Below are 10,302 nucleotides of genomic sequence, written 5' to 3' on the forward strand. Positions count from 1 at the left end.
AAGTGCCATTTGACACAGGAATGGATCAGGTCCCTATGTACTGGTCCTAAATCTGGACCTGATCCAATAATTAGTTATCAGGGATTTGGTAGCCGCAGTGCAAACAAATGCCTGTAGACCTGTATTATGACTGTAGTTGGTGGCAAATGTGCACGTCATGTTGGCATTCTGAACAGTTTGAGATAAGCCTGGGACCCTGAGAGAGACCTTTAAATCCCCTGCACAGCTTTGTCTCTTACAGGTGCAGATGGAAACACGAGCTATGGACCTCCCTCCCACCTTTGTTCCAGCATCTCTCTCTCTCTCGCTTCTAACTGAATTGGTGTTCTTTTCTATAGCGAGTTATTTTTGGAGAGAAAAACAGTGGTCTAAGTACAATACAACTGATGATTATCTTTGTCTAGGGAGTGTCTGGTGTTCTATATGTATTGTTACAGATGTAAAGAGCGTTTTGGTCTTTATGCTCTTACTCCAGTGAGTATGGATGAATTATGGGACCATCGCTTTCTATAGAACAGTGCTTGCTGTCTGGTGGTGGTGATCCACTTCTCCTGTGAGAACAACAAAACACATGAACCCTTCCCCTCCTCTACCATTAAATCGCTGCCCTTACTGAATTTCCCAGAATCCCCTGACGAGTCCGGGGTGGACCAGGAGTCTGAGGACGATCTGAGTTCCTCGCGCACGTCCCTGGAGCGGCAGTCACCTCACCGTGGCAACACCACGGTCCACGTGTGCTGGCACCGCAACACTAGCGTGTCCATGGTGGACTTTAGTGTTGCCGTGGAGGTATAGTTTACCCAAAGTCGTACCCTCCTCTGTGTTTATGGTCGTATGTGTGTATGTCTATGTCTGTATTTTCCCTTTTGTGGTCCGCATACTAAGTGTCTTCTCCGTTCATCTGTGTTGTTTGGGGTGTTAATATCCACTTCCATCCCTTTTTACATCCCTTTAATGGGTAGGGACCTCAGGTGAGACCTTCCCTTTAAGTGGCCTGAAATTGACCTTAGTGTACTTGCATGCAGGTGTATGCACTCTATATTTTGACCTTGAACCAGACTGTCAGATGAGGATACTGTTGCTCTCAGGATGAGCTCAGCTTGAGTCAGTCAAACAGATAGTGAGGGGGTCAGAGTTTGTTGGTCAGCACACTAAACAAATTAACACTTCCTCTGTGAAATTCAAATTGGCCTTTACTTCCTTTTTAAATAGAGAGATAAGAGAACTTGACATACAGAAGTTTTTATTTATTCAGACAGACTGCCAGACAAAGTGGTAAGTGCTGAATACTCATCACGTTCTCCCTCACAATGGGGTCTGTCTCTGGGAAGGAGCTGTTACTCAGCGCAGTCCAGCTTTACCCATCATGCCACACAAGTGAAGGTCTCCCAGTAGGGCCATGCTCTGTAGAGGCCACGTCCCATTTTCCTGCTCCCTCCTTCTCTCCTTTCCTTGTAGATTTCCTCATCACTACATCTGAAAGTCCCACTTTTTTTACAGGCCAGGACAACCATGCTCAAAGAATGCTAAAGTTAGCGAAATCCTCAAAAGAACAATGCACAGTGATGTTCAAATCTGATGAATCTGGGGCGCGTTTCCCAAAACCATAGTTTCAACCTAAACCATTTTGTTGGTTGCAATGCAATTACCCATTGCCAACCAACTAAGTTGCTAACAGGTTAGCAACTATGGTTTTGGGAAACGCACCCCTGAGCTATAACATCACATGGCCCCATTTCAGGTGAAGCAGCATTGACTGTCCAACTCTGCTACCTTTCTCCCCTCGGAATGGTGATGGTGGACTTTCCTGACCTCTTCTTCTGTGCTCTATCCATTTCTGCCCCTAACGGCTCTGTGTATGTCATCCTCTTTGTGTCTCCTTTTCTTCATCTGTCTCCGTTGCCTGTCCATGTCGTCTTCTCGTCCTCTTCCTCTCTGGTTCTCTCTGTGTCTACCCGTCCTATCCTCGTGTGCTAAGAGGACCCTAGTCCAGTCAGAGGCCCCGAGGCCGTACGGCTCCTGAGAGGCCAGGGGCCCGTGTCAGTCTCAGTGGTGTGCTGGTATCGAGCCCTCAGCCTCTCCCTCAGTGACTCCTTCAAGAGTAGAGAGGTAATGAGAAATGCCTGCTCCTACACCACAGGCTGAGTAATTTTGGCCTGCTTTCTTTCTGCTCTCATGATGACGTAGTCCAAACGCTACATTGGCTAAACCCTAACAATAACGTTGGTTGTTGGCAAAGTCCCCAAGGAGATTAATCTTCATTGTTGCCTGAGTAAAGTTGAATGCAATGAAAACAAGATGAAGCTCCTATGCCAGAAGGAGAAAAAGGTTCTAGGTTGTTAGCATTTGTCATTTGTCTAGAAAGCACAGCTAGCTAACCGTGGGTGCATTTTGTGGACACTATCCAGACGGGCTTGGTTTGGCAGGGCTCAGTGACAACCCTCATTAAAAGGCAGCAGTCCTGTCAGATTTCTGTGTTGTAGAAGCATGTTCACCTGTCAGGCTTTGTTTTTGTTTAAGAGTCTCTAATCAGCAATTACCAGGCTATTGATATTAACCACGGTGACTGTTTGAATTTATGGCTGGTCAAAGTCATTTTGAGGGACTGTGTATTTCAGGCATAACTGTAATGATGTTGGACAGGGCATGTAATCCAACTTGTGACAGCCGGCTAATTTGTACATTGTAATGAAATGTCATAGCTCCTAGAATAGTATGACATCAAGCCATGTAATGTCTAGTCAACTTTAAGCCTTGTACTTTTTATATGAAGATACTCTGTCTGTGCATATCCTGAAGCTGTAATTAGCCTTTCAGACAGAATGGGTGATTCATGAAAGCATTAAACAAGCAAATAAACGCCAGTGGCGTGAACTTCAGGGAAACCCCATTATGTCAATAAGCCACAGCTCTTTAAAGCAGCCAAGGTTGTACCAGATTATGTATGGGCCAATGAAAACGGGAGATTAGGATAACACAGATGGAAAGCCATTTTAATTAAACAGGTTCCTGCTTCAGTGTTTCAGCTGACCAACTGTATTGACAATTCAATGTGTGTGCTGACAATTGTCTGTCACAGTACAGTACAGTGTGTGTATAAGCATACTGCCACATACATACGAGACATCTGATGTTTTATTTGTCTCTTTCCATGAAGAATCAGCTGTCTGGGAACCTGCTGAGGAAGTTCAAGAACAGCAACGGCTGGCAGAAGCTCTGGGTGGTCTTCACCAACTTCAGCCTGTTCTTCTACAAGACCCATCAGGTTAGGCCCAATCAAGCTGATTGGAGCTCATTGGATCAGAAACCATAATATGTACCAATACATGTAGATAAAGTACACAGAACTTGTTCCTTTTGAAATCAAACAAAAGTATTCTAATATTGATTATTATAATTAACCAGCCTTCACACATTTATGATTTAAACCCCTTTGTGTTTGCCATACTCTATGGATTGTGTTTTAGATATGCTCTGTAAAACAAGTCATTTATTGATTGATTGATTGATCACTTAGTTGATTGGTTGAATTTCAGGATGATTACCCACTGGCCAGTCTGCCTTTGCTTGGCTACTCGATAACCATTCCGTCAGAGTCTGAGAACATCCACAAAGACTACGTGTTCAAACTCCACTTCAAGTCCCACGTCTACTACTTTAGGTCGGAGAGCGAGTACACCTTTGAGAGGTACTGCTTTAGTTTACTCCACATTCAAGTTCAATTTAATGTGCAACAAGTTAAAAAACAAACCACATTTTTAAAAATGCGTCAAAGTCAACTTGTCAAATGCATATGCTAAATGATTGCAACACAGTAAGACATACAGTACATTCATAAATGCAGGTTAGGCTGATTGGTAAGTGCAGAACTGTCTTGACTTTCCAGCCTGTTTTGCCCAGTAACTGTTGTGATGCCCCCCTGTTCTTTCCTGTGTTGCGTGTCTCTGCAGGTGGATGGAGGTGATCCGCAGTGCCACCAGCTCCTCCAGTCACGCCCGCTTCCACAGCCGGAAGGACCCCTACCCCTACTGACCCCCTACTTGACCCTCCCTTGAGCATCTGTCGGGGAGGCCTGACTCTCCCCCCGCCCCTTCTCCACCTCCACCCCAATACATTATCCTCCTGACCATCCATATCAGTGGAACACAGTGACCCACTGGTCTTGCAATCAGGTTGCTCTTCATCAAGCTGCACAGAGGATGAGCCGTTCATTTCCATTTAGATATGTTTGGCTCTTTGGTAGCATACCAATGGTGACACTATGCTGTTCTGTAATGTGGATGGACCGTCACAAATACAGATCACTTCAGGCAAGTTGATACCGTTTTGACATTGTATCCTCTTTTTTTTGTTGATCTTGTTTGTTTTTACTCTTCACATTTCACAGAAACCTGAACACCGTGTCTATGCATATCTGGACGTTTTCAAAGTGTGCTGGTGGCATGAGACTACCACAGAGACTTTGTAGGGGTTCTTACCCATTTTTGGAACCTGTTTTGTTTTATAGGTCATTTTATACAATTTGTAATAAGGTGAACCACTGTGAATCACTTAACGTTTTTCCAAAATGTATAATGGTACATCATGTTTTGTTTCTCAGTCCATTTCACTTACAACTCCAATTGTTGTGTTTTTATTTCTTGAAGGACAGAGTCTGCCTTTTCATCCCTGCTCTAGTGCCAAAATATCTGTCTATATATTTTGTTTCTCTCTGAATGCTGTCCTTGCCTTTATATCAGTTTTTTTAAATGTTGTTGATACGTTTACAAGGAACCATTTTAGAAAATAGTGTTTCCTCTACAGGAATGCCGTAATAAAGAAAAACACCTTATGAATGATGGACAAATGGATTATATGGGCAAGAAAATGTGTGATGTCAATGTTTCCACAATAAATATGAGACTTTGGTCATTTTGGTCGTTTGTTGTATGTAGTGATTCTGAAAGCATACTTTAGGGTGCGTGTGTTCAACACAATTTAATTCCTATTTACTGCTGTAGTTTGTACTTATTACTTTATTACAACATATTAAAATCATTTGCATTTGAGTATTTTTATGCTCTCATAATCAAGTGGGCACAGAACAATCACAGCAAAACACTCTTAACCAATACAGACAGATACAGGTTTTCTTATTTAGTTATCAGCACTCCTACCTATTCAAGAAAGCAGAACATGTAGTTATACTCAAATGACTGTACGGATACCTGGTTTATGGATTGATTCAATATATAATATAACCCTGTCCCATCCAAATCTTAAAACGGAGCAGGAGTAGTAACAGCAAGCCCTTATGAACAGGGTGATCGACAGGAATAGTATTAAAAACTACTTTCTGAAACTTGAATTTTTGTCTTTTCAAATGTCTTCACCCAAGGAAGATGCAGTGATCATTCAAGCTAACCTGTGGTACAAAAGACACCGCTGTAGTGTAGAATACAACGCCACAGGAAGTCTCAATGTTGTGACTACAGGTTTCAGTTAAAACTAATCACACAAAGCTAATTAACACTTCCTAAAGGTGAGTGGTAAACACTAAACCATGATCACCATAGGAGTCATAGTTCTCATAACTCTGCAACGTCACCCACTCCGGCTTGTAGGCGGTGGTGCTGTAAGTGAAAGCCTCCATTGTGCTCCCTGTGCTTCGCACTGCCCCAGCGTCTGCCGCCCACTCCTCCACCTTCAGCTTTACCAGGGTGCGTTGATACATGTCAGGGGTGCGTTCAAAATGGTCCAGGAACGCCAGCATCTGGTCGTCAACAGAGTAGACCTCCCCCTGGATGTGGTGGCCTTGTCCAGGGATGTTCAAGAGGAACGGGACGTTGCCTTTCTCAGCGATCACCAGAGGGAACTTGTCAACGGTGCTGGCTCGACCACGGAAGGAAGCCTTCCCATTGGCAGGGTCCAACATTCTGAAGTAGTTAGGCTGGCCCTTCTTTAGCGTCCCGTAAACAAACACTAGAGTCATCTGGACTGCTGCTTGCATAAAGGCCACTAATCACTGTGTAGAAAACCAACCATTCTCCGTGTCAGTCCTCTCCTAGGTCTCCAAAGATCAGAACTGACTTCAGTCACTTCAGTCATTACATAACTTTTCTTTCCTATCTGATCAAAGATAAAGTGAAATACCTTTGGCTGTAACTGTCTTCTTGTTTTCACACTGGTGTGCCCTTATTGCATAAGCATTGAACTCTTTTGCTGGTCACAATGTTAATGTTCAACCTCTCCCTGGTTGAATCCTCAATGAATGGATCACAAGAGGAAAGAAGAGCATGAAGGTGAATGTGTTTACAATAAATATAAGACTTTGGTCATATAAGTCGCAGATTTTAACCAGTGGTCCGGAGCCCACTGCTGGTCTGTGAAGACATTGTGGGGTATACCTGACCGTGCATTTTTAATGTACAGTAGTGATGATGACTTCTTTTTACTTCAGGTTGCGTCTTAGACAATCACCTGATGTGAGTGATATTAATCTACAAGACTGTCTGCAAGACATGAAATTGTATGCTGTATGGCTAAATGATTGACTTTCTGTGTACTGTATATATACTGAGCAGTTAGTAAAATAATATTGAAATAAACACACTGTGGCCACTATTGTCCAAATAAGTGCCTTTATTTCCACAACTCTATTAGTACTTACTAATTAACAATCATTTATCTATTATGCAGAACTGTCTTTACGTAATCAAACACATTTGTCAAAAACATAGTCAAGTAAAGTGCCTCTTTTAAAAACTTGGTAAAATGCATCACATAAAAACCTATTAGTTATAGTTAGTTCTATAATCTTAAGAAAATATGATAACTTGTGCTTTTAAAAACTAGGTAAAATGCATCACATAAAAACCTATTAGTTATAGTTAGTTCTATAATCTTAAGAAAATATGATTACTTGTGCTTTTGCAGCAGCAATAACTAACAGATATGTTATCCTATTTGCCATAAACTACCTACTCATGAAAGCAGGACGTAGAACATGAACACATTTCAATTCCTGGAGATCTGGTTAGTTGATGGAATGGTTGTTGTAAAGTTACATGGAGTGTTATGTCTGATTAAACTCTGAAACCATTAGGGCTAAGAGTAAAACCAGTGATAAATGGTACACTGAGTGATTGATAGGATGACAGGCAGCTTATGTCATCATTCCTGAAGTGGAAAATATCTGGACCCAAACAAGAGGTCCACTGATCCTACCCTGAGGTACAATAATGCAATGCAATTTCAGTAACTCAAATCAGAATGCCTCATTACACAATGCCTAAATTGCTTGACGTATAAGTGACCTACATTACCAGACCTTGACCAGACCATGTTGCCAAATATATTTACAAACAACAGTTAATAAACCTGATTTTCACCAGGCACTCCTTAAACTCACAAGAAACTGAGGTTTAAACCATACAAATTTAAAAACTGTCTTTAGTCAGACCTAACTACTTTGCCTACAACAAGAGATGATCAGTGACTGGACTGGATTTTAATGATAGATAGATAGATAGATAGATACTTTATTGATCCTCAAGGGGAAATTCAAGATTCAAAATGAATCCTCCCTGGCTTCACGGGTCACATACTCTAGACCATGATCACCATAAGCATCATAGTTCTCATAACTCTGCAACGTCACCCACTCCGGCTTGTAGGTGGTGGTGCTGTACACGAAAGCCTCCATCGCGCTCCCTGGGCTTCGCGTAGCCCCACCCTCCTTCGCCCACTCCTCCACCTTCAGCTTTACCAGGGTGCGTTGGTACATGTCAGGGATGCTCTCAAAACGGTCCAGGAAAGCCAGCATCTGGTCGTCAACCGAGTAGACCTCCCCCTGGACGTGGTGGCCCTTTCCGGGGATGTTCAAGAGGAACGGGATGTTGTACTGGCCAGCAATGACCAGAGGGAACTTGTCAATGGTGCTGGCTCGACCAAGGAAGGAAGCCCTCCCATTGGCAGGGTCCAACATTCTGGAGTAGTTGGGCTGGCCCTTCTTCAGAGTGCCATACACAAAGATTTGAGTCATCTGGACTGCTGGAAGCACAAAGGCCACTAAGCCCTGTAAGAGAAATTCAAAAAGTCCATCTCAGTTTAGGCTCTATCAAGACTAAGGTATGAGCTACACCAGGCGCGTAACTGAAGCGTTCCGTTCGCGACGCGTAAAATCCATTTTAGATGAATGGTCTATTTTTTTCGAACGTACGCCCCACTGTCACGTCTGGTGTAGCTACTTCCATTGATTATAATGGAAGCTAATTGTTGCAGCAGACGCAACGCGAACGGAACGCTTCAGTTACGCGCCTGGTGTAGCTCAGCCCTAAGGATGTTCTCCACAAAGTCCTTTCGCTGGTTGCATACATTCATGCAAAACTCTAACAGAACTCTAACACATTTTAATGTATGCTTTCAATATGTTCCTTGTACTAAGTAGCCTATGTTAATTTTTCACAAGGAAACGATCCTTGTTAAGAAATGTAAGTTGTAGGCTATAAGCTCCTCTACTACAGTCGTATGATGGACAACCAGTCTCAACTGCAACTTTGCAAGTTTGCAGTTCGAATATGGCCATTAAATACTGGTAAGTACGCAATTATCACACTTTAAAAGGCCTGTATTTAAATCAATGAACATAACTCCTACGTCTATAGGCCTATAATAATTATGTTAGCCTACTATTTATCTGCGGAGATTCTCACACGACTCACTCACAAGTGCTGAAGTGAGCAATGATGTTGTTTTGATTCTCATTCCATAAATCGGAGAGACCTGGAGTCGGTGACCTGCAACCAAGCACATAAAAAGAATTTAGGCTACATGGGAAAATAATAATAACAATACAACAAAAATATATTGTCATGTTGCACACTATTCTTTTCTATAAAAAGAGTCTTACACTTACTGATCACTTCACACGCTGTCCAGGAAACAGCTGAAACAAAATGTATTCTTCGACGATTTTTTTCCCCAACATATGATTTATTTTCACTTTTTACTGCCTCCTACTGTACAGGAGTGTAATCATGCACGTCATTATTATAGCTGTTAAACAGAGAATAACCCATCTATGATGTTTCGGGAGCTTTCTTATATCTACTGTACATGAATGTTTAATGTATGCAATTTCTTCCTGCTTTAAAATATGCATGTAAATATATAGCATATAAATATGTAAGCCAAGACCTATCTCATTTCATTACTGAATAAACCCAAAGACTTTAACAACTTTAAAGGCCTACGCTATAACTCAGGTCCTGCCTTGTGGTGTGCGATAAAGGCTTACACTTTAAAAGGCATATATATTTAGCCTACAACAATAATAATTACCCCCAAGGTATTTATGTACTACAAGCATGATAAAAACCACTTACATAGTTTTCTCTTTTTTGTGTCTTCAACTCACGTGGTATAAGAAATCTAGTGTACACTGAGAAAAGTCACCGAATCAATTAACCTGATCACGCTCTGGCTACTTTTAATATCAACTCCTCTTTTTATAACCCTGCAATAAAGTATAAAGTTAGGTCAACCCCATTTTGATCAAAGCACCCGCCTCATATCATGTTAATTTCTCTATCCTCCCTTTGTACAAGAACTGTGTACAGGATGTGCAATGTCCTCTGCAGTTTTCACAGCGTGACTGGACACAGGAGGAACCGTTTGTTCCTCTGTTGACCATCATTCATCATATTGTATCTATTCATTTCTTCTGTTGTTGCCTACTTCCTTCAGAGCCTTTTTCATTCAATTTACCAGATATATTTAATTGTTGTAAATATAATATATATCATTATAACTTAAGTGTTCTAACATTGCATGGCATTTATGTATATTGACAATTGGCATCCTCTTGTGAATTTCAGTATGGTGGATCTGAAGTAACCTACAATTTTCTTTTCTCTCCTCAATCTCTGTCTGAGAGGCACATTTCTCAAAATATAGGCCCATATTTTCTTGCACAATGGAGATGATTCTTTTCTATGTGTGCAGCATAGGCTAGTAAATTAATCATGTCAAGTGGGGCAAAGTAAATATGCTCCATTAATAACTGATGCATTACTGTTATATGGCTCATTCTCATCTGGAGGGAAGGCATTTCCTTTGATGTGTGTCTAATGCAGTGTATACACTCTTGCGTCTGGGTGGTCAAGATTAGTGAAAGCTTGGGCTCAGAATGTCCAATGTCTTTCCAAAATGCTGTATTGCTTCAACATTCCAGTTCATTTTCTGAGTCAGAATCAAGTTGAAAGCTATTGAGTGGGTCCTCAGAATTTTGGAAACAAACTAAAAATAATTGTGCTCAAGTGC

At 41.6% G+C, this 10,302-nt stretch overlaps 3 protein-coding genes and 1 long non-coding RNA gene across 14 annotated transcripts in view; 2 read left to right on the top strand and 2 right to left on the bottom strand.

Annotated features, from left to right (window-relative positions):
- The window catches only part of farp1 (FERM, RhoGEF (ARHGEF) and pleckstrin domain protein 1 (chondrocyte-derived)), a 62,685-nt gene extending 58,583 nt beyond the window's left edge, over positions 1-4,102 (top strand). For all 7 annotated transcript variants that reach the window (XM_048234305.1, XM_048234308.1, XM_048234307.1 and 4 more), the window contains 4 exons: positions 626-789; positions 3,158-3,265; positions 3,537-3,688; positions 3,951-4,102. In XM_048234305.1, the coding sequence (XP_048090262.1) occupies positions 626-789; positions 3,158-3,265; positions 3,537-3,688; positions 3,951-4,032 (506 nt within the window). In that variant the 3' untranslated portion in view covers positions 4,033-4,102. The remainder of the gene's footprint in view (positions 1-625; positions 790-3,157; positions 3,266-3,536; positions 3,689-3,950) is intronic.
- An 898-nt stretch (positions 4,103-5,000) lies between these two features.
- Positions 5,001-6,281, bottom strand: LOC125288177 (gamma-glutamylaminecyclotransferase-like). Its single transcript, XM_048234318.1, has one exon. The coding sequence runs from the start codon at positions 5,987-5,989 to the stop codon at positions 5,516-5,518; it is 474 nt and encodes a 157-aa protein (XP_048090275.1). The 5' UTR covers positions 5,990-6,281; the 3' UTR covers positions 5,001-5,515.
- A 223-nt stretch (positions 6,282-6,504) lies between these two features.
- Positions 6,505-6,911, top strand: LOC125288178. The gene is made up of 2 exons (XR_007192462.1): positions 6,505-6,748; positions 6,835-6,911. It is a non-coding gene; the product is annotated as an uncharacterized LOC125288178 (long non-coding RNA).
- Positions 6,604-9,457, bottom strand: LOC125288176 (gamma-glutamylaminecyclotransferase-like). 5 transcript variants are annotated; one of them, XM_048234313.1, is made up of 4 exons: positions 9,366-9,457; positions 8,897-8,999; positions 8,707-8,777; positions 6,604-8,056 (listed from the first exon to the last, which is right to left on the bottom strand). In XM_048234313.1, the coding sequence occupies exons 3-4, from the start codon at positions 8,743-8,745 to the stop codon at positions 7,550-7,552; spliced, it is 546 nt and encodes a 181-aa protein (XP_048090270.1). In that variant the 5' UTR covers positions 8,746-8,777; positions 8,897-8,999; positions 9,366-9,457; the 3' UTR covers positions 6,604-7,549. The 5 variants fall into 5 exon arrangements, with proteins under 5 accessions (XP_048090270.1, XP_048090273.1, XP_048090271.1 ...); XM_048234316.1 differs by having other exon boundaries at positions 8,891-8,999; XM_048234314.1 differs by having other exon boundaries at positions 8,897-9,036; positions 9,366-9,451.
- Between the last annotated feature and the right edge of the window lie 845 nt (positions 9,458-10,302).

This window comes from Alosa alosa, chromosome 23 (assembly GCF_017589495.1).
Source record: "Alosa alosa isolate M-15738 ecotype Scorff River chromosome 23, AALO_Geno_1.1, whole genome shotgun sequence".
In the NCBI taxonomy this organism is placed as follows: domain Eukaryota; kingdom Metazoa; phylum Chordata; class Actinopteri; order Clupeiformes; family Clupeidae; genus Alosa; species Alosa alosa.